At 48.3% G+C, this 27,089-nt stretch overlaps 1 protein-coding gene across 2 annotated transcripts; it reads right to left on the bottom strand.

The window, feature by feature from the left end:
• Positions 1-7,389: 7,389 nt before the first annotated feature.
• On the bottom strand, positions 7,390-25,228 carry Creg2 (cellular repressor of E1A stimulated genes 2). 2 transcript variants are annotated; one of them, XM_003471724.5, is made up of 4 exons: positions 24,091-25,207; positions 21,803-21,972; positions 9,760-9,873; positions 7,390-8,918 (listed from the first exon to the last, which is right to left on the bottom strand). In XM_003471724.5, exons 1-4 carry the CDS (start codon positions 24,490-24,492, stop codon positions 8,771-8,773), a joined length of 834 nt encoding a protein of 277 aa, XP_003471772.3. In that variant the 5' UTR covers positions 24,493-25,207; the 3' UTR covers positions 7,390-8,770. The 2 variants fall into 2 exon arrangements, with proteins under 2 accessions (XP_003471772.3, XP_063085895.1); XM_063229825.1 differs by lacking the exons at positions 7,390-8,918; positions 9,760-9,873 and adding exons at positions 16,389-17,515; positions 17,844-17,979 and having other exon boundaries at positions 24,091-25,228.
• Between the last annotated feature and the right edge of the window lie 1,861 nt (positions 25,229-27,089).

Below are 27,089 nucleotides of genomic sequence, written 5' to 3'. Positions count from 1 at the left end.
GAATAGCATATTCCTGCTAATTTGTGACTTCTGTGTCAAGCAGAGCATCTGAACTGGTCACATCAAAAGTTGGCACTGACGGTGGCTGGAACAGGGAGTGACTGGAGAGCTTCAGAGAACTGCAGAAGCTCCTACCTTCAGGGGCTGGGAGAGTTCCTGGGCCCTGCTGGTAGCTACGGGCACCAAGAAGGAAGCAGAGTGGCTAACACTGAAAGAGCTGAGCACGGACTGTTAAGGCCAAAACAGCCCCTTTGCCAAGTCATGATTTCTGTACAAATGAGCAAGAATTCTCAGCTGACTGGCACCACTTTGGAAGCTGGTTTGGGGCCCTCCCCTACTGAAGGCCCTGAAGAACTGAACTGAAGCACCAGCCCACATTTGATTTCCATCCCAGCTGTGGCTAAGAATCCATACTAGCTGCTGACAGTAGGATGTGAAGAGCAAAAGACCTAGGAAGGACAGAAGGCAAGAGGTAGGGACCAAAGCCCCTACTGTGAGGCCACCATTGAGTCCACACTTGAGTTATGGCTCTGCTAAGTATGTATGAACAAAAACCACAATATGAATCTTGTTTTTGAGACAGGGTACCACTATATAGCCTAGGTTAGCCTTGAACTTACAGGGATCCTCCCTTTTCAGCCTCCTGAGTGCTGGGATTACAGGTGTGCACCACCACACCCAATTTATGAATCATGATTTGATGCTGAAAAAACTCATGGAGCAGCCTAAGACTGTTGGATGGTAGTTCACATGAACTTATAAATCTGAGCTCACAGAAGGGTGCCATCAATTGTAAGCTGTGTGATTCTGGGTAAGTTTTGTCACTTGGCAAGGAGAGTGAAATGCCCGGCCTCTCAGGTGAGCACCAGGTAGAACATGGCTTGGGACGGTTCATGCAGGATCTGGAAGCTGCTGGGATCCTTTTTGAGCCGGGCCAGTGCCTGGGACAGCCTAGGGCATGCTGAGGACAGAGGAAGAGACAGGAAACCCAGGGAGAGGAACACAGACCTGACAGGAGTCAAGAAACAGCACAGCACTGCTAGCAGGGACAGGAGCCGAGTCAGCCCCGGCTTCATCCCGTTCAGGCCTCTCCTCGCTGCCCTGGTACCTTGGGAATATGGTCCACCAACTTGCTGAGCCCTGCAGGATGGATGCTGAACTAAATGAGATAGTGCGTGTGAGATCCTAGTGCACAGCAGGAATTGAGTTACGGTCACTGATACCTATAATGTAAAACTTCACTATCAAAATATCATGCTTTGTGAGTCTAGCCTGTCATGTGCAAGAAAATATTTATTGAGAGACAAACAGAGACAGAGACAGAGAGAGACAGAGAGAGAGGAGAGAGAGGAGAGAGAGGAGAGAGAGGAGAGAGAGGGGAGAGAGAGAGAGAGAGAGAGAGAGAGAGAGAGAGAGAGAGAGAGAGAGAGAGAGAGAGAGAGAGAGTTCTTTGTGTCCACCAGGGTACTTGGCTGGCAGGGGAAATCCCGCTCTCCTATTCAGATTCTGGGAACTTCAATTCCCAGGGTGCCACCAGGTGGCGCGCCAAGTCTTCACTGCCAGTGAATGTAGATTTCCAGGTTTGGGAGTTTGTCAGAAGCTACCTGTGGGCCAGCAGCTTAGCTTGAAGTGGGCAGAATAGAAAGTCTCTGAGCGTGAACGGAAAGGCAAGGGAGGAGGGTCACGGCAGGAGGAGGGGAATAGCTCTGATACCTGTGACTTACACAAGGCGGGGTCACAGGAAGCCAGGTTCACCGTTCTTTGCTGGACTCTAGGACGTGCCTGGCACCCCTGGCAACCACCATGCAAAGTTACCACGGAGCATTAGCCTGAGTGTCCACTCTGGACGGGGCAGGTGGGGAGACCCTGACATCAGTGACTCCATCTTGATTTTTAGCCTGGTTTCTCCTGGAGTCCAGGGCGGGGCCTTAGCCCAAAACAACGGCCACTGTCGCCTTGCTCTAACACTGCTCTACAAATCATCATTCTTCAATGAGATAAGACCAAAGGAGCCTCCTCCTCCCAGGGGGCCACACTGGTCACTCGACCATAGCTGAGAAACAGGGCAGCGGGGGCTTCTCCAGCTCTGCCACCTCCGGCTGTTGACGGCCTCTTCCTGTCTGAAGAAACAGCTGCCCAAGAGAGTGGCTCTCATGAGACCCCGACAGAACTCAGTTACACCGCTGCCAAGCGGGCAGCCAGGTACCGTTCTGTGAGGTGCACACTCCCCCAGCCCTAGTGAGAGACCTATACTCCCCACCCCATCCTCTGCGGGCCCATACAGGCACAGATCCTGGTGACAGTCACCACAGAATCCCAGGGAGCCGTGGCAGCACATGCCAAGCTGCAGGTACAGGGAGCCAGGTGACCGAAGCCAACCTTGAGTCTCCAAGCCACCAGATCACGGTCTCACAGCTCAGGTGGTCTCTCCTGCAGTGCCACAAGCACACCCTTGCCGTTTCTCAGCCGGATGGGTTGTCCTCTGCACTTGGGATTAGAATCCATTGCTCATCCCCCAATACAGCCCTTACACTTGAGGATCTAGGGTGCTAAATTGTTTCTTTTTCGACTTAGTACCCATAGTACAGCACAGCAGCCACTCTAACAGACCTCCTAGCCCAGAATTTCTTCATGACCCTGCTTGCAACACCAGAGGCCTCCCCCCAAGAAACCACCATCAGGCAGGGAAGGCGCTAACCCTAACCCTAATCCTAGCTCTAGCCCTAACCCAAGACCCCTGTGGTCTCCAGAGGTGCTGGAGGGTGTGGCTGAGCTCGGAGAGTGGCATGCCCAGGGTGGGGACAAGCACAGGGGCCACTGGGGCGAGGTGGAGGCTGCCAGAAAGGCACTCAGGGATGACACTGTGCACGGCACCCCCCTGGGCTCCGTTTGGTTTCTGGCGGTAGGAGCAGCTGGGCAGGGGCCTCCGCGCTGGGGCAGCAGCAGCAGCAAAAGCCTGAGTGAGGGCAGAGCAACGGGTGGAGGCGGAGGAGGAAATCCTGTGCAGCTGCTCACTTGAAATAATGGCAAGATGTGGCTGCATTTGCCTTTTCATGTCTGCAAATAAAATGTATTTTACTCAGAGCCTTAAAAAAATCATGACAAGCCAGGCAGTAATCCCAGTGCTCTGGAGGCTGAGGCAGGAGGATGACTGGGGGCTACATAAGTGAGTTCAAGCCAGCCTGAAGTACATAGTGAGAACCTGCCTCAAAACAAAACAAACAAAAACCCAACAAAGCTGTGTGCCTGGATGTATAACTGCGGTCCAGTTATTTGGGAAGCTGAGACAGGAGGATTTCTGGAGCCCAGCACTTAAAGAGCAGCCTAGGTCATGTAGTCAGATGCTGTTGCACAAACAAGACCAGACAAACAAAAAGGAACACAAGACTCAGCTCATTCTTTTCTTTCTAGTGGAAATTTATCAGCAGATTTGCTAAAGTGCCCTCTATTTTGTTAGAAATCTAATAATGTTTATTTGTAACATTACATGCAATGATTACATATAAATATTATAATTTCGCTGAATCACGCACAGAAACCATATCCAGAATGAAACAGTCTTTGGTGAAAGGTACACATCTAGTTTTGAAAATGGATTTTACACTCCGCGTGCATTAATTACATAGTACAAACCGTGACTTCATTGTAATTCAAATTTTTCATAATTGACTTGTTCTAGCAATCAAGTTAGCGTCAATAAATTGCTTAAGACAGTGTTTGATACTGATAAAGAATGAAATATAGGCTTTTTGGAAAAACTAGAAATACATTTCAATTCCCAAACTGCTGTTACAAAGCGCCAGTGTGGAACAAGGGGCACTGAAACATTACCACAGAGTTAGGACACAGCCAGCCCCACGGGGGGCTCCGACCTCTGTAAATAAAACACAGCGGCCTGGATACACTGTAATTAGTTTAACCAAAGACTGTTTCCCAGAACACTTACAGGAAGATTCCTGGAAATACAGTGCTTTGTGTAAACTTCAGTGGGGCACCATTGCCCGGAGACTGGACACAGACACACACCTGAGCTCACTCACCGTGTCCTTCTTTTCCGACCTATCCCGGGTCGCATCTATCAGCACATCTGTCCAATTCTGTTTGTGGTGCTGTGGACGGGACCCAGGGCCCCGCATGTACTGGACAAGCTACCCCGCCCCCTGTTGAATCCTGATTGCTTTGTACTCAACACTAAATCAGAAACATTTAGAAAACTTTTACAGAAATCTTACAACTGCCCGCAAGTATACATAGGCAAATATACAGACAAAGGAAATGTCTGTTTTCTGGTAGGTTCTGGCACGTTAACTCAGTTCTCATTTCTGTAGGGATGAATGGGGGGGGAGACAGACAGACAGAGACAGACAAAGAGACAGAGAGACAGAGACAGATGTAGGCAGACAGGCAGAAAGGGAACGAGAGATTAAATGTCTTATTTAAGCAAAGCCTTAAATCTTGTTCCTATTAAACCTTTACTTCTAAAGTAATTGTAGATTCTGAGATAGTTACAGATCATCACAGCTTCACATGAAGTTTTAAGAAACAACATAACCCTCCCTTCCCTGTTTTCTACTGTATTTCTCCTCGTGGTAGCACCATGCTAAAGTGGTTTTGTGACTCGGATTTTATACTTAATCGTTCAGTTACAGCAAATATTTCCATCATTGCAAGGATCTTTTGCGTTACCCTTTTATAGTCAAACCATCTTTCTTGCTTCCCACACTCCTTTTTTGGGAAGCCCTAGTTTATTTTCTATTCCTATATTTTGCATTTCAAAATGATTCATACATGGAATCATACAGCGTAGGAGTTTTAAGGGTTGACTTTTTGTGCTTAGGCCAGTTTTCTGGAGTGTTATCCAAGTGGCTGCCAGTATTGGTAATTAGCTACTTCTTTATGGCTGAGTGATTTATTCCACAACTTAGATAACACAGTGCATCTAATTAGCCATCAGATTAATGGACATTTGGTCGTGTCGAGTTTATATTTTTGTTTGCCTGATTTTCTTAAACAGGGTCTCACTACGAAGTTCAGTCTGGCCTCAAACTCACAATGATCCTCCTGCCTCAGCCTCCCAAGTATGGGAATGACAGGTGTGCACCACCATGCCTGGCCTGTCTAGTGTTTGAAAGCTATGAGTTATTCATCTGCATGTTTTTGCATGTACATAAATTTTCACTTCTCAGGAACCAACACCCAGGTGTACAATTGCTGGTCTGTATGGCAACTGTGTATTTTGTTTTTAAAGAAACTACCAAATGGCCTTCAGAGTGGCTATTACAGCAGCAGTGTATGGCTGTTCCCATTTCTCTGCATCCTCGCCGACATCTGGTGTCACCACTGCTTTTTCTCGCAGCAGTTCTGGTAAGTGTAAGTGGTGTGGCATTGTGGTTCGAGTCTGACCGGAGTCCCCTCATGACAAAGATTCTGCATGTCTCTCGCACACTCCCCAGGTAGGTCTCCTGCAGTGAAACGACCTCTCCTGTCCTCCACTGTCTAAGTGGATTCGTTGGCTGAGCTTAGAGTCCTCTGTCTGTGCGGGCCACTGGCCTTTTGTCAGATGTGTAGTTTACAGATATTGTTTCTTGGTCTGTAGTCTGTCTGTGGGTCTTCTAAACATGATCTGTTGCAGAACAAAAATTTTAAATTGTGATAATGTTTAATTTGTCTAGTTTTTCATGGAATATACCTTTAGTCTCAAGTGTACACTCTTTGCTTAGCTTTTAGTCTTGAAGATTTTCTATTTCTTTCTATAATTATAGGTTTCATTTCATGTCTACAGATACGGTCTCTTTGGAGTTAACGTTCGTATAAGGTAAGAAGATTAGTCCACTCGCCCCAGCACATTTATTGAAAAGGCTGTTCTCCTTGGTTCAATTATTTTTTGCCTTTGTGGAGAAATGGTTAAGCACAGTTTTGCGAACTTGTCTCACGTCTCTGCTCTGTCATTCATGCCTGTTTATGCATCCACCAGTAACAGTCTTGAACACTGCTGCTCTTTAATAAACCTCGCCATCGGGTGGAATGATTTCTTCTGCGAGATTGTTTTAACTCTTCCAAATACTGCAAAGCTTGAAACAGAACTTTTAAATAAGTGTGTATTTCTCTGCAAAACCTTGCTGGGGGTTTGATAGAAATCACATTAAACTAAGAGATCGATTTGGGGAGAACAAACATCTTTACTATTTTGAGCCTTCAAATCCATGAACATAGTATCTCTTTTTACTTGTTTAGGCTTTTTATTTCATTAGCATTTAAAACTTCCAACATATAAATCCTGTGCATGTTTAGTTAAGCTTATACCCATGCACTTCATCTTGGAGTGCCAAAAAATGGTACTATGCTTTTAGCTCTAGTTGTCATATGCTCACTGCTGAAACATTCAAGTAGGATTACATTTTCAGGGCTGATCTTGCATTTGGAGACCTTGATGCATTTACCGGTTGTAGGGGCTTTCTAGTTTTTTGCGGGGTGTACTGGGGATTGAACTCATGACCTTGTACTGTGCAGCTAAGCTATATCCCCAGCCTGCTGATTTTTAAAGAATATATTATTTGACATTTTCTCTGTAGACCATCATGCTATCTGTAAATGGGGCTACTTTTCTTTCTTTCCAATCAATAGGCATTTTATTTGTTTTTCTTGCCTTATTGCTATGTTTAGAGCTTCTAGTCTGAAAAATTTTAATCAATGAATTTCTAGACACACGTTTACCTGAATGGGACTCATACGACTCAAACCTGTGAATTTTCAGCCCTTTTCTTAAAGTTCTACCTGTTGTGATTTCCTGCAATGTGGATTAATAGCTGACAAAATTCACCAGTGATTAGAAGCAGAACCCACTCAGTGAAGCCCTCTGAAGCCTCTGGGACCCTTACAGAGCCACAGGGAGCCTGAGAGTGACAGCAAACCCAGTGGAGGAGCATTACCCATAAGACAGGGCCAGGGGGCAGGAGAGCTCCAAGAATAACCGTCTGAGGTTGACTTATGGAGCACTTTTGAGCTTGTGGCTTATTCTTCCAGTTTCTCTCCATCTTCTAAATTGGGGTCAGCAATAGTTTTATAGTCTGAAAATACAGAATACCCTTAAGGAGTTGCGCTATGTTTCAGGAATTGCCACTATTAGGAACTCTTCTGAGAACTGGCCTACAACAAATAAAAGAATACTGCACGTCTTACTATGTTTCAGTAATAGGCACTTAAAATATATTTTGACAACTCAAGCTCTCTTTGTGTCTTATGTTGCTAAATGAAACTAAAACATAATCATTAACACTGGCTTCCTTTAAGAATGTGCATTTCCTATGTTAGTGATGTGTGTTACATTATTTAACACTCCTGACCCACCCAAGAGCATTTACTGCTGTGAAGATAGGAGTTGGACACCACCCGATTCTTTGTGGATTTATTATGGGAAGTCGTGGATACGCACACGTAGGTACTCGCAGGCCTTGGGTGTGTACACAAGTGCAATCTATTTTCTTGCAAACACCAGGCACTCCAGAATAGAATTTGCCAAAAATTTAAAATCTGTAGTAAGAGTCCCACCTCACAGACCCCCTCCTGCTGCACAGTGATGAATCGTGCCTGTGTGGTCAGTCATCCTCTGCTGCAATCACTTTACTGTTTTTTCTGGCTCGGTGACTCTCCGTGCATTTCAGCGATTCTTCTGTCTTTATGACCGGAAGCTTTGACAGCACCACCCATCCACTGTGCAGTCAGCTGCAGAGCGAGACCATGGATGGGGCTGACCAGGGGATGCTGACTTGCCCTCTCGGGGCCTCGGTCTCCTCATCTGTAAGTGGTGAGGATGGCAAGCGCGTTACTGGTTGGAGGGCTAAATGAGGTGGTGTCTGTTAGAGCCTGGCCCAGGGCTGGGGAGGGATCAGAGCCTCAGAACTGACCGCTTCCTTTTTCTGAATCGCCTGAATCATCTTTACTTCCCCGGTTCCACCTTCTTGCATCTCTGCACACCATGCAAGGATGAATTTTTATTTTGGATGCCACCCCTCCGGATGCGGGAGAGGGGGTCTCAGACACCTGAGCAGCTGGGGATCTCGGAAACTTGGTGCAAATTCCAACCGCATTCTCTTCAGCATCCTCTTGTGGCCTGCATATGCAGAACACAGATGTGCATGAAGTGCTGCGGGGGTTTTACACTGTCTGTTGTGTTGCAGTGGGGAAAACTCTGCATGTGATCAATGCATTCTAGCAACTGTGACTCAGTAAAGCACCTGCCACAGAGAACCACGGCGAGTCATCCACCATAGTCCTCTAGCCTCACTTTAAACACAGTACTTGTGGCTGTGGGATGCACAGTCAGCTTCTCTGTGGTGGTCCTGGTGAGCTTTGATCCAATATCCTGCTTTCAGCACAGCAAGCAACGAAAATGCTCTCACGAGACAAAGCAGTCACACTGCAGGACAGGCATGATTTCTTTTTCTTTCTTTTTTTTTTAAAGAAAGGAATGACAGCATTCTTGATGTGCCATTTGGACAGCCCGCAGGTACTTCTGGATAGGTGAGTCTGGATTGAAACGCAGCATAGGTGGCTGCCAGATGGAGTCTCTGAAGGACAGGAGTCCACAGAGGACCCCTCGGATGACCTGAGTCTAGCATGAGGTCCCTGTTCACCTCTCTCGCTCATTCTGCTGCAGGGACGACGGGGCAGCTAGGGAGCCTTCAAAAAAGAGACTGCAGCAGGAGCTGCCCCAGCATCATTAAAAGATTTTCATTTTCCTGCAAACACTGAGGACTTTCTTCTTACTTGCTCAGGCCTTCCTGGGAACGGCTTTGAAATACTCTTCCCTTGAGACATCGGAGACGGCTCCATACCATTTCTGAAGCCAGATGTGCTCTATGTCCATCTTCATAAAGAACCACTCATACTGCCGCGGCCACTTCCGCATCCCCGGGTGCCTGCCAGAGCAAGGAGACAGCATAGTGAAGGAGTTCTGGTCCAAGGGGCGAACCTGGCTCAGCACCTGGCTGATCAGTGGCTGATAGTGAGCCAGGAGCTGTGGGTCTGTTCACAGCAAGGTGTTTCCTGCACAAGCCCAGGACTGTCCATCCAGGCCGAGCCAGCCAGGGGCGCATAGCATGGTTGTCACTTGCCACCTTTTGTAGGTGCCCCTTCCCTTTGGACCCCAACACACACTGTAATTTCTTGAGGGCAGCAACTGGGTTCCCCACTTTGAACTTCATACAAATAAAATTTCTTTCAATCTAAATGATCTAGAATTCAAAGACCAAGTCTAGACTGGGAAAATATTTGTAATGAAGCAAAACCAATTATAACCACTCTGAGCGGAATTTGACAATGTCTGTGGTAATGAACTGACTAAAGAAAGCTGAGGAATTTTCATCGCAGGGCAGGGCATTGCCGGGGTTGGGAAGACGTAACAACAGTGCCTGGGGTACCTCCACGTGGGGCCCCCCAGAGTCACTGCGCACGACACCCTGTGAGAGGTTGGTGGTGTGTGACCAGAGTAGGGCAGCTCTGACCACCTGTCATCTTACAAAAGGTGTCAAAGGTACAGCGCTGACCTCGACTTTTATTATCGTATAATTCTGGGCAAACACATTTACTTTATTTTTATGAGTACATCAATGTATGTGTGCGTACAGTCTGTAGTACACAGTGATGCGTACCTCATGGGGAGCTGGTACACGTACACGATGCACCATATTTCCTTTTTCACCCCCTTCTCCTATCTCCCCCTGCCATCTTTGGGCCAACTAATCCTGGAACCTGACCCACCTTGAAAACATGGCTTGCTTGGCAAATTCGACTTCTTCTGGCGTCACCATGATCATTCGGCCGGTGAGCGTTAACCGGGCGCAGCGAGGGTCTTCTGGATCGACAATGTTTTTTCTATAGATGGAAAACATTTCTTATTTGTTAAAACAACATTAGGTAATCAGCCTGAAAGATGAAGGATTTTATTAAAAATTAAAAAATGGTAGTCACATTACTGATGATATCATTCGGACTTTTATTATAAATTTTCTTCTTGGAACTGGGGATTGAATCCAGGGGTGGCACACTGAGCTCCACCCCAACTTTGTTTTTATTTTTTATTTTGAGATAGTCTGGTTATTTTTTTTAAATTGCCCAGGCTGGCCTCAAACTTGCCATCCTCCCGTCTCAGCTTCCCAGAGTGCTGGAGTTACACGCCTACACTACCACACCTAGCTATCGTAATTATTTAAAATGTTTTCTATAGGTTGTGTGATGGGAGTGTTTTCGTAAATTAGGTCTCGCTATGGCTGTTAGATGACATCTGAAGTCGAAGTGCACTGCCCCAGGAAATGGAGGTTTGTTATTGAGAGAGGATAGATTCAGAGGCTGAGCCTTTGAAAGGTGATTGGCTCGTGGGGCACCAACTCATCAGAGGATCAATCTATTGATGAGTTCACAGCTAAATGTACTGCTGTGGGGTCAGGACTGGTTGGAAGAGGCAAGCCACTGAGGCTGTGATCTACAAGGGCTTATTTCCCTCCCCAGCTCCTCTCTTGTCTCTACTTCCTGGCTGCCAGCCATGAGGTGACCAGCTCTCTCCCTCCATCCCCTTCTACCATGATGTTTCTGCCTTGGAGACTGCTGACCACAGACTGAATCTGCTGAACCGTGAACCAAATTAAACCTCTCCTTTAAATTGTGGGTGTCCAGTATTGTGCATTGCAACAGGAAAGCTGAGTAATACGCTGGACTTGTAGCCTCTAGAAGTGTGAGAAAATGAGTTTTTGTTTTCTAAACCATCTTGTTGGTGGCCCAGGAAAACCTACAGCCAAGATGATAAGGACTGAACGATGTTCCTGAAGCAGGAAATATCAAAGCCTCCCCCGCAGCCTTGCCTGCTAAGTTTGCTGCAGGTGTATTTGCTGTGGCAGTGACAAGGATTACACTGAGATGACAGTGGATTACACATTATGTGGGCAGGCATCAATCTATAACATTTTGAAAGTATCTTTTTGGGCTGAAACTAGAGACTGGCAGTGTTCGTGACAGGTCCTCTTCCATGGAGCCAGAAGGTATAGAAAATGTACATTCACGTGGGTCCTAGAAATGTGTACTTTTACCATCCTAAAGATATGACTAACATCATAGGCAAAGCTGGGCCCATTTTAAGCAGGCATGGAAGGCTGTGGGTGGGATGTGCAGATCGGTTTAAATTTCCATGCCTTGCTACTTATCCATTTGCTTGGTTTCATAATTTGGTTACTGCTGGGGAGAAAAATGGATGCTAACTTTTTCCATCTGTCTTTATGCAGCACATATGTATCTTATATTTTAAAGCATCTAACATGTTTGATCCTCGCACTATTCTTATGATGTAGCAAGACTCCCAACTGGCAGTACTGATGCATCTCAAGGTCAGTGCAGCAGCCCTGTGTTTATCAAACCCTGCACATTCCAAAGAAAGGTGCATCTCCGGGAGGATGGGTCCTTGACCGGCTTTTACAGGACACCTATGTCGCAGAGATACCCCACCCAGTAGGAGTGCTTTTGTGTGCCTGAGGCCCTGAACCACTGCATTGTCTGAGCTCTAGGAGGCTAGGGACTGAGTAGCTCAGATCAGTCACCAGGGAGGGTAGCACCCGTATAACTGAATTAAAGCAAAAGTCTTGTACACAGAGGCCCAGCTCGCTTTTTTAGCTGGCAATACTTTGCACACCTTGCTGTGCCTTTGTGAGGGGAGAATGAAATGCGTCCTCTTGGGACTCCACAGGGAGGAGATACAGCGGTGGGATGGGGTGGGGGAAGTGTCTGGTTTCTCTTGCATTTTGCCTGATAGACCTGGTGCCTCTAACGCTGCTGCCCTGTATCCTCTCGCCACTCACACTGTGGGCCTGCAAGCCCCATCAGCCCCGAGAGGCCTCCAAGCCGATGTGGGGAGTCCACAGATGTGGCCAAGGAGACCCTGACACTTCTTTCCACAGATTGGAGAAATCATAAAATTGCTTTCTTGAGGCATGAATCCCTAAAACTCATTCTTACCCATTACATTACACGCTCGAGAAAGCTACAGCTGTCAAACAAAGCGCTTGTTTTGCTTATATGTAAGCACTTGTCTTTACCTGCCTGGAAGCTTTTCTTTACTACAGACCCTGTCCAGCTGTATGAGTGAGGGCCGCAGTGGACACACCTGTGTACTCAGGTGAGCTGCTTCCTGTGGGAACGCTGCACTCCATTGGAAAGTGTTCTGGTCTGCCATGTGTTTGCTACTGCAAAAATGGAGTTGCTGAGTTGTGAATTTTTCTTGTGGGTTAAAATGAGGAAAAAAAAAAAAAGCCCCGGCAGCATGTAATTACAAGAATGACTGTAAAAACAGAACCTACATTGTATTTGGGGGGGGGGGCACTGAGATGCATAGGAAAAAATAAGAAACAGTAAACAGGAATGAAATTTACAAACTGGAAATATTAGAGTTTGTGTCCACTGAGATAAGACTGTCACCAATTTTGTTTACCACTCAAGTTAACTCATGACAGCACTGGAATTAGCACTCCTAGGTCAGTACAGAAGACTACACTGCCTTTGCATTTTGCTTGTCCTCTGCTGGTGGATACACAGAGTAGAAAGGAGACTACAGATTCAAATAGCTAAACAGAGAACTTTGCATCTCCACAGAAGGAAACACAGCTAAGCCTGGTATCACTTTCTTCCATCTATAGCAAGCAAGCAAATGGCCCTGGAAGACGCCTACCCCTCATCCCTGGGACATGTGAATGTGTCACCTGGCATAGCAAACAGGAATTCCGGCTGCTGGAGAAGTGTGTCATTTCTGTGGCTATGCCTGACCTTGTGATGCAGAGGCTTTTGGAACTGGAGGAAAAGTTTGGAAAGGTTTTAAGAAATGGGTTACTGAAAGCCTTGAATGCTGTGAGCAGAGCTTTATGGGCAGCTCTAGTTGAGGCTTAGAAATATAGGAACAGGAATGCAGACAATCAAATCCAGGCTCATAAGGTTTCAACTGGGAATGAAGACAGTACTGGGAGAAGGACTAGAAACCAACTGCGGTACTTTATGGCAAAGAACTTGTTTCATTTTGCTCATGTCCTCTGTTTGGAGGCAGCTTTCTGTCTATGGGCCTCACACTTCTGGATGTCTTGAGAGCAGAGGCTGCTTTGTTACTGACCGTGTTTTGCACAAAGATGTTTTTAGAGCAAACAGTCCTAGAAGACAGAGCTAGTGTCTTCTCCAGACAGGCTTGACTGTACACAGACCTGGTTCTCCTGGCTCAGGGCTCCTCTCCTGGAACACAGTGCACTGTTTATACAGGCGTCATTTGGCCACTTCATGTCACCCTTTTGGAGTAGGGACTCAGAGAAACAGTGACATAAAATGGGGATACTCTGGCTACTGGACTTGCAGTGAGTAATAAAATCCCTTATCTCTGACCTAGGAGTCTTGTGTCTTCTGCTGGAATCTTTGAATCCATGAATTGGGGCAGGATACCTTGTTTGCAAATAGAGTAAAATCAGAGGCCCTTCCCAGTTATCAAAACTATGTTAGAACAGTACATATTTTGTTGGAACTGAGTTACTTTGGAGCCAACCAGGTAAAAATAATTATGCTGGTCTGAAGCTCTGATTTATAGGTATAGTTATAAGTTGGCATCCATGTAGTTGGTACTGCAGTCCTATGTCCCACACCAAATCTGAGTGTGCTCAGATCCCTTATGTAAATGCTGTAGAATTTGCAGTAGATCTATGCACATTTTCCTGTACACTTTCAGTGATCTCTAGGTTACCTGGAACACCTACTACAAATATGAATGCTATGTAAACAATGGTTATACCGCGTTGCGGAATGATGTGAAAAAGGTGCATATGTCAGTATAAGAGCAATTTTCCCCAAATCTTTCCATTCACGATTAATTGAATCTCCTGATGCAGAACTCGTGGATAGAGATAATCTAATGAGTGAATTAATCCATCTATCTTTCATTACACAAATCAATTATTTAGGCTTGAGGATGTTGTTTAGCATGGACACAGCCCTGGGGTCGATCCCCACCCTTACTCCCCACCCCCAAATTTATTATCTAAAAATGTTATCTCTTATTATTTTTTCCTGTTGGAGATTGAACCCAGTCCCTCATACATGCTAAGCATGTGCTGGTACTGCTCTTTAGCCAGGATGTTTCCTTCTGCCTAGGTTATGGTGCGGTAAGGAAAGAGGCCTTCCTGGACGAAGCTGGGAAGCATCAGTGTCTTTGTTTTTTTGGCTTAGTCCAGGGCTCATCCCTAGCCGGCAGGCATGAGCAGCAGCCAATCCTCCCCCAGGCCTTTCCAGACTCCTTGGTCCCCTGGTCAACATCTTGCCCAGGCCCTCATCCACTCCACCATCTGCTGTTTCCTGACCTCCCTTTCTGCCAGATGGAGCCCCAAAGCAAAATCACTATGAAAGAAACAGTAACTGCTGGCAGCTGGTTTGGGATCTGTGCATCTGTGGGATGGGGGAAGAGTGGGGGAGGAGCCGCTCTCTGGTTCAGGAAGGTGCTGTAAAGATTCAGAGGGGGGAGTGCCAGGTCCCCTCCCCAGTGTACCCCAGGCCAGTGTGCGGATGGTGCTCTGCCCCAATGTGTCTCCCCAAACTCATACAATGAAATCCTAACCCCTAGAGCGATGTCAGAGGAGGTGGCCTTTGGGAGGTGATTAGGTCCAAAGGTAAAATCTTCTTCATGAATGGGGTGCATATGGAACCCCAGAGAGTGCTCACCCCAGCTTTTCACTGTATGAGGGTGTAAAGGCCACTGTGTGAGGGTGCCTGAACCTGGCAGAGCAGCTTCACAGACCCAGACCCTGGCAGACTTCAGGCTCTGGCACCATGAGAGGTAAACGCTCCCTGTGTAAGCCATGCGGTCTGGTCATTTGTCACGCAGGTGAAAGTGCCCAGCTCAGAAGGAGAGAAGCGGAATTCACCGTGCTTGATGTGCGCACTACAGTAAATGGCGATTTCTCTGCCGTTTGGGAAGTTTGGGTTCTTTTCCTGGCAAGAGGCATAGGAGTTTTTGTTTTGTTTTTGAGGAGGCTGCTGAGACTCAGAGAAGAATAGACAAGCACAGAGGGAGGAGTGTGTCTGGACGGCCCCAGGGGAGGACAGGAAGGAGGAGACAAGGAGAGTGGAGGGGCCACCAGGGGAGCAGAGCCGGCTTGCAACATGGCTTCCACCCTGTGCTCTACCTGCAGTTGCCAGGTTAAGTAAGTAACAATGCAGAATGCCCGGGTACACCTGGGTTTATGATGAGCGACTTACTTTTTGGTATAAGTATTTCCCCTCCAGTATCTGGGACATAATTATACAGTGCTAAGAAAGTGTTGAATCTGAAATTCCGATTTCACCACCCTCCCTCCTGCATCCGGCAGTCCCAGCTGCACCCCTCCCACCGATGTCTCCAGGAAAGGCCTGCTAGATCTAATGTGGTGGGAGACAGAGGACAGGACCTCCAGGGGTGATGGGGAGAGGAGAGAGGGAGCACGTCCCTAGTCCCAGCAGGGGCTCCTGTTGGAGTCCTGGGACATCAGGCAGCTCCTGCAGCTGGAGTGAGCTGCAAGACTTTGGCTACGGACCGAGGGCCTGGGCAGGGCTGAAGGGCTAGGGCAGTGTGGACTTCACCTCTTCTTCAGTGCAGAGGACATTCTCTTAGGAAATTCTCCTCTTCCACCTGACCTCGTGCCCACCCAGTGATGCTCTGCCAAGATGGCAGCTTGGGACTCAAAAACACTTAGGTCTCCAAGGTAGGACCAGAAGAGCTCGGCCTACCCTTCTCAGGTGGCCTCAGAAAAACCCCGAGGGTGTACTGCTTGTTTGAGGACTCTTGCCTAAGAGTAGCAGAAGCTGTCCTATAATGTGATGTCTGTCCTTGACCCCAACTGGGCTCCCCACCTGGTGATGCTCTGCCACTCACCCAGAGCTCCTCCAGTTTCCTCTGCACACAGCCAGGGACTTCTTCTAATCTCTTTGTTCTTCCTATAACAGATCCTAACATGATATGTGATCCTTTCTCCCTGAGAGTGATGGAACCAATGTAGTAAAAGGATCTGTCCTTGGAGAGTGGGTTTCCTGACCTCAGGTGTAAGCTCACGAGACAGATTCCAGAACGCTTGGAAGACGCAGAAGGCCAAAGTCCATTTTGTGCAAGGGAGCCACAACAAGATCCAGCAACACGGGATTCGGTACTCAAGTGGTTTCCAATTAAACGTGAAGATTGCCCTCCAAACACCTGCCCTACTCTGAGAGAAGTAATCCTCCTCTGCTATAATAATCCCTTTAATACTCACACTTTTACAAGTTCCTCTTTTGTAAAAGCTTCCCAAGAGATGCATTGTTCTAATAGCTACACAAGCAGCCTTCCCAAACACGGTATACCAAGATGTTGGTGTATTTAATGGTTTATTTGTGCATGTGTGTGTTCAGAAAAAAATGTTTAAAAATTACAGAAAAATGTCAGAGGAAAGAACATGTTATGATCGCTGAGGATTAGGAATGTCTTGGTCACTTTCCTTATTTCATAATACCCAACATGTAAAGGAGGACAGTTTATTTTTGCTCACATTTCAGTCCAGGGTTAGCTGGCTCTGAAGAAACAGCAGGGCAGAGGGGCCTGGCGGAGAGCTGCTCACAGCATGCGGCTAGGGAGCAGGAAGCAGGAGGAAGGAGTTTGGGACAGGGATTAAACCCTTCCGTGTCATCCCCCAGAATCCCGTCTCTTATTAGCAAAGCCCACCTCCTAATAGAAAGCCAGTGTCAGCCTCTAACCCAATCACCTTCCAAGTGTGTGAGGGTTTGGGTGATATCTTACAACTAAATCGTAGGAAGGAAGGCACACCAAAGAGGCTGGAAACGTGTCTGTTCAGTGCTCCCATGAATGGCCACAGAAACATTACGCATATGTGAAACCTGACAGTAAATGACCTCGACGGTAAATACATGGATCAGTGACATGTAGTATATTCATATAGTGGAATATTATGGATCAGTATATATGATATATATGGATCAGTAACATGTAGTATATTCATACAGTGGGATATTACTCAGCCATAAAAGGACACAAATTATTGACACATGCTACAACATGATACAGCTTAAAAATATAATGCTATGTGAAAAAAATCATACAGTGCCGTATATGATATAGTTCAAGTTACATGGGGTGGCCATATAGAGAGGCAAATCTATACAGGCAGACAGCATACAATGGCTTGGGACAGGGGATCCTGTAATAAAACCTTTATAGCTATATTAATAGCACAAACAGCTTTTTGGAGGGAGTATCATTATGGAGTTACTGCCTCAAAATGACACGTGACATGCATGATATGTACTCATGTTATTTCTGCTTAAGACTGGGTCATGTATCTAAGAGGTGCATAAAACATTTGTGTAGAGGTGGTCTGAGGAGGGAGGATCGGGCTTCTCTAAGGAACGAGGTGCTGGAGTAACTGACGAACTCGTGAACTGATCAGGAACCAGGGAGAGAAATCTTCACCAGGCTGAAGTAAAACTTGGGAGAAGGAAGTGGTTGTGAGTTTCTGTGAGCTCTGACCACAAAAATGAGTGGAAAATGGGCCTGGGTACTTAAGCACCTGCTCAAGTTTTCTCTTTGCAGACTTGTCCTAGTCAGCACTTTTAAAAGCTGAGCAAGTTAATGCCAGCTCCAGGGATACGGGAAAGTCAGGGTAAAGGAGGAGAAGAGGTAACAGGAATCTGAGCAGAGGGCGATTTAGTTAGAAGATCTGATGTTGCCTGAGAGAGGAATGAAGCTGAACTGGTGAGGAGAAACTGGAGTCTGCTTCTGGAGCAGGCCTTGTGCTGTGAAATGCATATCATACCTCCGGTGGAGACAGACTGCAGAGGAAGCTCTCCTGGGCCATCAGCAGGTAAGCGCTGCCCACCGGCTCACTGTGCGTGTTCACAGGAAGGACGGGGCTCCCAGAGTGGGATGGCGCTGGCAGCTTCCAAACCCCGCTGGAGGGAAACAAGGCCCAGAGCCCACATCTGGAATCAGGCTGGGCTGAGGTTTGCATCCTTGATGGAGCAGGGAGAGGGGCTGGGAGTCACTGTCATTTTCAGAACGGCTTTCACATTTCACAAAGAAGCAATAATTAAACTTAGGAGTGTACGTCTAATTGTTTGTATTCACTAGGGATTTATAAAGGCAAACCAGCCCCACACGCATACCTCCTCCTCTCCTCGGTCTCCTGCTCAGGGAAGGAAGCCGCCTCCTGTTGCTTTGCCTACCACACGCAGGGATGCTTACAGGACAGAACAAGCATTACAGCTACCCTGGAGCAAAGGTCCCTGGCTCTAGTGTCAGATTCTCCAGCTGTGTGGTCTCTGCAACAGGCACCCCTCCCAGCGAAGCATTCCCAGCTGGGATCCCCAGCAATCCCCAGCAATCTAGATTGCTTTGTAATCTAGAGCTCAGCATTTCCTGTGCTGCTAAACAACACCCAGGAGAGGTCAATTAAAGATGGCTGAGAAGAGCCACCGTCCACTGGCAAGACAGGGTCATCTCCATTCTGGGGGAGCAGGAGGGGCTGAGGTGCTTGGCAGCATCCCCCAGCCTCCTTCATGAAAAGCTTTTTTGGGAAGAGGGAGATTCCCTTCCAGATTCTCTTTTCTTTTCTTTTTACTTTTTATTTTTTTAAGCTTCTCTTTTCTTGATCATCAAATCAACTTTTCCTGGAAACCTAAAATTTGTCTAAACTATCCATTGGTGGTTTTTCATTTCAGGAGAAAGCATCAGAAAAGTCTCTTCTGGTTTCACACGTAGTGTGATTTCAAAATGAAGACTGACCTCAAATCATCAAGCAGAATAGAATTCCATAGCAAGCCCTTGCTGGTCCCAAGAGTGTGCTGTCCTGGTCCCCCAAGGAGATGCAAACTAAAACACAGACGAGAAATAATTGTATCCAAAGATTCGTTTCTTGGGCCTTTCTTCATGAATCATGATTTATTGGTTTTTCCTACAAACAGGTCTTTGGTCTGGGCATAAATTCACTGCAAGACGGGGCATCTGGGTGGGCAGGGGAGGGAAAAAGAGAGAGCAGGAGCTGCTGGGAGCCAGAGCTTCTTTAGACTGGAGTCTTAGGAAGAGCGAGGGGACGACCTCCAGTCCTAATCCATCTAATTAATTAGATGAAGACATCTCAGCACCTAGGACTAAGCAGGATAACTGAATAAACCAGACTTTAAATAAAGGAACAAACATTAGATGGGGCAAGCACACAGAGCCTTCTCTAAATGGATGTGACGTCTGACAGGCAGGAAAGCTACCTCCCTGGCCAAGTTTTTCATGCTCTGTTTCTTTAATTTAAAAATATCTGATTTTCAAGTAAAGATGGAATACATTTGAGGTGCACAGTGTGATGATCTGATGGATGTATATGCTGTGTAATGATCACCACGATGGAATTAATCAGCAATCCATTATGAACCATTCTGTACATTATTAATGAAATCATCCAAATGTGGTCATCTTATACCTGGAGGTTTGCACCTGCTGACCAACCCCTTTTCCTCCCTGTCAGGCCATGGGAAACACCGCTCCACCCTCCGATGCTTTAGAATCCATGCATCAGTGAGATGAGGTGGTGACTGAGATGCTATCTGTCTCTCTGTGAGATTCTGATTTGGACTTTTTACAAAGGACACAGTCACGCTGGGCTTCAGTTCTTAGCAAGCTTTTACAGGAAATGCAGAAAGTATACTAAAGACCCACGAATGTCCTCAGTGCAGCATCAGAGTCACCCCAGACTCCTCCAAGCTACAAGCCCTCATCATCTAAATCCGTGTGCCAGGAAGGGACCAGGCTGTCCAGGTCTTCATCCCAGTTCCCCTCACCCACGATGCCTTGAATTCAATCTGCAGTACTGGTTGGGGGATAAAAAATACAGGTCTTCTACTGTCACCCTGTGGGGGTTGTTGCTGTATAGGGGGTCTATACAATTGTCTATGTGGATGACATACACGGCCAACCCTCAGTATCCCTGGGGAACTTGTCCCCGGATGTTCCACAGGAATCAAACTTTGCAGATGAAGCTCAGATCTCTGCTACACCCTCTTACATATTCAAATATCTCCAGCTTGCTCATAATATCTGATGCTATGTAAATGATATGTAAATAGTTGTTACACTGCTAGAAGAAAACATACACAAAACTCGAGGCCACAAGTACCGGTCAAAGACACAGCAAGAATCAGCAAACTCACCCCAACCCTAATCCGAGCCCTTGTCCTAACCTCAGCCCTGAGTTTCTGCACAGCAAGGGAAACAGTGAACAGCAGGAAAAGACAACCTACAGATCGGAGAACACTTCGCTAGCTTCTGCTCCAACAGATCATTTATAGCTACAGTATATAAAGTGTCTCTTATACATGGCCCCACGTGAGCTCGGTGCGGCAGGACAGGCTTCAGACTTTGCATCTGGAATACAGATGATGCCATCTGGGTGACAGAACTTTTGCGGGGGAGTACCAGGAATCACACTCAGGACTTGGGCTTGTCAGGCAGGTGCTTTTGCCACTGAGCCATATCTTCAGCTCCCAGAGAGTACTTTTTGTTTATATAGGTTTTTATTTTCTATCTATCTACCTATCTATCTTTCTTTCTTCCTTCCTTTCTTTCTTTTTCTTTTTCTTTTTTTTTTTTTTTTTTTTGTCTTTTTGAGACAGGTTTCACTATGCAATTCAGGCTGGTCCTGGGCTCACTTTATAGCCCAGGCTGGCCTTGAAACTCATAGTGATCCTCCTGCCTCAGCCACCCAAGTGCTGTAGTTACAGGCATGAGCCACCATGCCCAGCTTCATGTAGGTTTTTCTGTGACCAGAGAGTTTGAGAAAATATATGAGAGCAATGGAGCTTTTAGTCAGGCGCTGCGGCACATGCCTATTAACCCCAGCTCTCTGGAAGACTGAGGAAGGAAGATTGCAAGTTTAAACCCAGCCAGGGCAAAGTACCGAGACCTTAAATCAAAAATAGAAACTATTAAACGAGCTGCGGTATAGTTCAGGGGTAGAGCACTTGCCTAACGTGCACGATGCCTTGAATTCAATCCGCAGTACTGGTTGGAGGATTAAAAAATGAAGGCATTGGCTCTGTGTTGCATGCACAGTGGGCGTATAAATGAAGTGGAGGACGATAAACACACTGGCTTTTCCTTCCCTGACTCCCAGCCCACCCTGCCCTGTCCCACACGGCTGCTAACTGCCACTGAGCCTTTTGTTTATTTGCACGACGCCCTCTGATCCACAGCCAACACTTCGAATAACTCTCTAAGGTAGAAATTATTATGAACACTCCCAGAGTACGGTGGCTCGATGTAGGATTTCCAGTCTCGACGACAGCTTATACATGCAAAAACAACTACTTTAGATTTTAAATCCTGATCTTTCCCTGGGCGGCTGACGTAGAACGAGCATGCTGCCTTTCCCTCTGAGCACAATATGCGATGAACTGTGTGAGCTGTGAGCCAGGCTTTGCACTGGGCGCTCCTGGCTGTGAGCTAACTCGAATGTTCTGAGAAGGTTAGAGGCAGGTGAGGCTGCTGGAGGCAGCTGCCATCCACGGTGTTTGCAGCGTACATCCGTGTTTCATGGGCTGCGAGCCCAGTGCAAGTCAAGGTTCATTTGTAACCCATTTGACAGAGGAGGCAACTGAGGGTCACAAAATTAAATGTGCTCCAGTCACTCTGGCTGGTCAGTGGTGGGAAAGTATCTGATTCTGAGGGCAAAGTGTCTGTTATCATGTTATGGCTCATGTCCCACCTCTGCCCCAAACCCTCACCTACCTGCAAAACTCTCCTTCCGACTCCGGCAGCATCAGTGAAGCCATGGGGTTCTTCATCAGGTCGGCCACCACGGGGTCCCTGGCTGTCACGTAGAAGAAAGGTGTCCCTGTGCCATTGTTGAAGGGGCCATCGCTGACAAGCAGGCAGCTCCCAAAGGGCAGCCCCTGGAGCTAAGGGACACCAGAAAAGCCATCTCAACTGCTGAGCTTTGTGGATGGACGTGAGCTGAGAGCTGACCTGTGTCCCTGGCCAGGAAAAACAACACAGGGGCCCATCACAAGGGTTCCAGTCCATCCAGCACAGCCAGAGGCAGCTCTGGGATTTCTCTGGAGTGGGTGCACAGCAGGGCCTGTCTCTCTGGGTTACGGAGTTATTCTTACTTGTTTGTGTGTTTACTTTTGTGTTTTTCTGAGACAGGGTCTCACTATGCAATTCAGGCTTATTTTGAACTCAAGATGTAGCCCAAACTGGTTATGAATTTAAGGTGATTGTCCTGTTTCAGCCTCCCAAGTGCTGGGAATAAGACATGCACCACTGTGCCTGGCTATAGGATTATTCCTGAAGCTGTCTCTGAACAGCAAAAAGTGTCCACTGTGTTGAAGTTAACAGCATTTGAGGGAGAGGCAGTGACACTAATGGGGTGGTGGTGACCCTAAACTCTATCTATAAGCTACCCCTTAAACATCCTTTACCTGTACTGCCTCCCCCAAATTTCTGGTGACTTTGGGGATAAAATTTAATTCTTCCCTTTAATATCTTGCTTGGTCTTTGATGCCAGGGACATTCTATGATTTAGGGCTACACTACTTTCTCATGTACTAGCTGTAATTTTACTGTAAAATAATATCATTTCATGATAGAACTCAGCAAGTTATAAGAAACTGATTTGTTAGCCTTGAGCATAAAGGAAGCTGCAGACACACAACATACCAATTTTTCTTCATGAATATCCAGGAGGGTGTATGAAGGGGTATGTCATATTTCTGTGACTTCCAACAAAGACAAAGTACTAAAGTCTTGGGTTTTTCCAAATCCTGCTAATGCAGTGACCCAATCATCTATGAGTTTATTCCCAAAGCACACCTCCCTAGGAGGCTGAGGCAGGAGAGTCACAAGTTTGAACTGGCATAGGCATCTTAGCAATTTAGCAACTCTCTTTAAAAAGAAATTTTAGAAAGGGCTGAGGATGTAGCTCCATGCAGAGGCCCTAAAGCCAATCCCCAATACTTCAAACAAACAACAGCAAGGAGACAACTGGAATACTTAGAACTCAGGGACTGTCTCTGAAGTCTTGCATGACAACTGTGTGTAAAACTGTAAGTGGAAGGACTTTACACTTCTAAGGAGATCTAACACTAAGGAGTCCTTAAGTGGAATCACCTGATCACTCACAGATTCTCACGTCTAGGTGACGTAAACTGCTAGACTTCGTGCACATGAGACTTCACATACAAATGTGTCCTGAATTTGAGTTTGCGTTCAGTGGGAAGGACCCTAACAAAGCAGACAAGAGCTTTGTAGAAGTCAAAGTACTTTTTCTTTTCTTTTTTTGGTTCCAGGAATCAAACTCATGACCTTGTGCTTGCCAGGCAGGAGCTGTGCCACTGAGCTAAATCCAAAACCCTGAGCTGGGGCAGGAGCCCGACCCCTGACCAACGTCCTAGCATCCTAAGAATTCCCCCTTCTTTCCTGTCCAGAAAAGTCCCCCTTCTCTACCACAGGCCTGAACTCCTGGCTTCACACGGAGCTGCACTTCCTGCTCCTTCTTAAATTTTAGTTTGAGGCCGGTCTCATGAAGTTGCCCAGGGTGGGCTGGAACTTGCAATTTTCCTGCTTTATCCACACAGAGTGCTGGGACTACAGGCATGTAACCGGAAACCCCTGCTGATTGCATTTTTGAAATGCAGATTTCCAAAGTGCAGTAGCACTCCTCAGTAGGGCCAGTGGCCTTCTGGTGGCCCCGTTGTGGCCCGCTCTGCGGTTCCCAAGGCCACGCTGGCCCTTTTGTCCAGCCTGGGGCAGACACTGGTTAACTGGACCTCTCTTGGGTCACCTCCAGACAGGGTGCAGCCCCTGCCAGGAAACCTGGTTGTCAGGTCCGCTACTTGCCCCCCAACGCTCCCTTTGCCAGTGCGACCCACTCCCACGCAGGTGGCTCTGGCGATCTGCAGGGCGCAGCCAGTCCGCCCAGGTCCGTGGGTGCTGACCCCGCACGTGGACTGGTCACCAGCCCAGGAGACCCAATCCCCGAGTCCCCACGGGTCATCTACGCAGCCCGCGGCTCTTACCTTGTCGCGCGCGGCCACGGCGGCCACGCAGCCCCAGGAATTCGCGTGAGCCAGCGAGCGGGCGAGGCGGGCGCGCGGCGCGGGGCCGAAGGCCGCGGGGGCGGCCGGGGGCGCGGGACGGCGCTCGCGGCGGTAGGAGAACATCCCGGGGGCCGCGGCGGGGCGCGGTGGGGCGCGGGGGGCTCCGGTCTCGTGCGCTGCGGCGGCCGGGAAGCTGCGCTGCCAGAGGCCGGCCGGGTCCTCCAGCAGCGCGGGCAGCGCCTCCTCCGTGGACGCGCTGTCCAGCTCCTCATCCACCTCGTTGGGGACGGCCCAGGACACCGAGCTCATGAGCACGTAGCCCGCGGCCGGCGACAGCAGCGCGCAGCAGCACAGCAGCCAACCCAGGCTGCTCGGGGACATCTTGCAGCACGGCCTGGGGACCTGGCGGGCACGGCAGCACCCCCCGGCGGTCCGGGCGCGCAGTGGCGCCCCGACCTCTGCCCGCCGCAGGGTCCCCACGCGGGCCTTGTGCGTGCGGGAACCGAGGCTGCGGGGAGCGGGCGCCGCCCCAGGCTGCGCGCACTGTGCGCACCGCGCAGTCTGCACCACGCGCGCCCTCGGCTTCCCCGGCGGGGTGCGGGGAAGAAGGCCGTAAAAGCCGGCAGGTGCCTGGGGCTACCGCGCAAATAGGCTATGGGCTTTTCTTACCAGCGGCTCAGACGGAGGTGGGGGACTGAGCCAGCGGGGTTCAGGGGAAACAAACCCCTCTTTCACCCTGTCCAAGCCCCTTGGTCTTCCCCAGAGGACCCAGACCTTCTCACACCGTCAGGGGGCGCTTCCCCCGTTCATCGCCAGGCTGAATCCACTATTCACTTGGTCAGGATGAGATGTGTGTGGCCCAGGGCTTCCTGTGTTGAGATTTAGTCCCTGCAGTGAGGAATTAAGGACAGAAACTTGATCCTATGGTCGCGATAGAAGCAGAACCTTCACGAGATGAGGAGGACTCGGTGAAGCTGTGAGGGTGACCCAGGATGACGCCCAGAGGTGTAAGAGGAACGGCAGGGGCCACAGGGACAGGCGCATTTAGGGAGCCCTTGACGCTGGAGACTGATCACAGGTGTGGGGCAAAAGCAAGGCCAGCCCTGAAACCCCAGAGAGCCTAAAACAAGCCCCGTAAACAAGCTAATCCAGCTCCAAAAAAGGCAAAGGGCCCAGGCCAGCCAGGCCAACAGGTTGCCAGGCAACATCATTGAAAGTGAAGTCATCCTTCTGAGTGTATAAATAAAGGTGCCCAGTGGTGGAGCAGCTCATTCCCTCCCATCAGGAGAGCACGGGCTGCACCTGGCCCCAGCTCTGTCTCTTCTTTATCCTCATCCTCTCACGCCCTTCTCCCTGGAACATCTGGGGCTGCAGCGGTCGCTACAGGCGCAGGCCACACATCTGCCTGCACTTGCCGCGGGATGCCTGGGCAGACTCGGACTCTTCCAGCCCGGAGGCATCAAGGCTGTGCCCCTGCGGTTTGCACTGCCAGTGCAGCCAGGATCAACCTCTTTCCTCTGTGACTTAACCAGGCTATGGTGTTGTGTTACTGGAAGAAAAGAACAGACGGACACACACCACGCTCTTAAAATGTCCTCTTACTGGCAAATGCTTGGATTGTGTTCAGAAATGACATTTTACAGATACTAAAAAATTTTAAATTAGTTACTGTTTCTTCTGCTTCGACAGCCACAAGCTATTAAGAGACATATTCTACTCCAGATTTTGGGCTGAAAATCTAATAATCCTGTTCCAGATTTGTTCCGCATGAAAAGAATTGAAACAGCACATTATTATTATTATTATTATTGTTATTGTTATTGCAAATGTCACCAAAGTATGGCATATGACTTGGCGAATGATCTATGGTTGCCCCCTCCCTGTCCAGCTACCTTCCCCTCTCCTCATCCACCAAAGCCAGTCTGAGGGAAAATGTCTATTCCGTGTCTGGGAGGTTCCCCGGCTCCTGTTCCCAATCCAGGCTTTCCAGGGTGGTTTTCCCAGCCTCTCTCTTAGCGTGATGCCCTGCAGCCCAGCACCTGGCCCACCGCTCCTCCTCCTTCAGGTCTCCTCTGTTTTTCCTGGCTGTGCATTCTCCATCTCCTTCGGGGAGCCCAGTCTCTCCTGGAGCATCTCTGGCCGAGCCTTGCTCTCCCCATCTCCTGAAGTAACCGCATCTCCTGCCTTGGCTTCTGCCAGGGCTTGGTGCTGCTCTGTACCCGCCTCAGGCTCTCCGCCTGCATCTCCATCTCACTGGATCTCCCCATCCCTGCAGTGCTGTGCCCATCTTCTTGACAGCAGTCCAGTCAGTCATGGAAAACAAGGGCTCTGGGTCCAAGGTCCAGCCTACCCTTGGCCTCCAGCCGTGTGACAAACCATTTCCTCCCCCCCATCCTGCTTTGTGATTTCCACCTGGGATGTCAGATGCCACTTCGGTGCATGCTTTTTGACTTTGCAGAGGAGAAAGGACAGGCATTGTGGTCTCTGGGAAGGGAGCCCTAGAGGCTGCCTGCAGGCTGGCCTCTTACTCCCCCCCCCCTCCTCCAGGGGTGGTGACATCTGGCAGAGGGGATGGGAAAAGGACCTGAGGGACATGCTGGTTTCTGAAGGCTCTGTCTACCCTCGCCTGCCAGGCCTGAGTGGATCCTGAGGCAGAAGTGGGTGGCTTCCCTGTCCCGCCCAGAGTCTGAGGGAGTGCGTTCAGTTGCAAACCCTAAAAGGAGTCCTCTTTGGTCAAAATTTCCCAATTAGCTTCTTCCCTCTAAAGTGTTTTGGTTCTTGTGCTTCATTTCCTGATTAGACCCAAGCTCAGCGGGTCAGCAGTACCCATCTTCCCCATATGCCATGCACCAGGTTAGCCACTTCATTCATCTGGCATTTTCTGCCAGTATTTAATAGGTCCTCCTGCTCAACTTTTAGGAGGTAGTTTTTATGAATCTCTTGCTTTCCTAGAGCCCAGACCTGTTTAAATAGCCTTG

This window comes from Cavia porcellus, unplaced genomic scaffold (genome assembly GCF_034190915.1).
Source record: "Cavia porcellus strain 051 isolate PalLab524CR breed Dunkin Hartley unplaced genomic scaffold, mCavPor4.1 scaffold_18, whole genome shotgun sequence".
NCBI classification, from domain to species: Eukaryota; Metazoa; Chordata; class Mammalia; order Rodentia; family Caviidae; genus Cavia; species Cavia porcellus.
Note: the sequence above shows the minus strand (reverse complement) of the source record. Positions and strands in the feature narration are given on the sequence as shown.

Bases quoted from the DNA above. Each gene is read 5' to 3' on its own strand.
- Creg2 (XM_003471724.5), bottom strand. From the start codon at position 24,492: ATGTCCCCGAGCAGCCTGGGTTGGCTGCTGTGCTGCTGCGCGCTGCTG. The intron at 21,973-24,090 runs GTAAGAGCCGCG...GGTGTCCCTTAG, and splicing joins CCGTGGCCGCGCGCGACAAG to CTCCAGGGGCTGCCCTTTGG. The intron at 9,874-21,802 runs GTAGGTGAGGGT...TTCCATCTATAG, and splicing joins TCGGAAGGAGAGTTTTGCAG to AAAAAACATTGTCGATCCAG.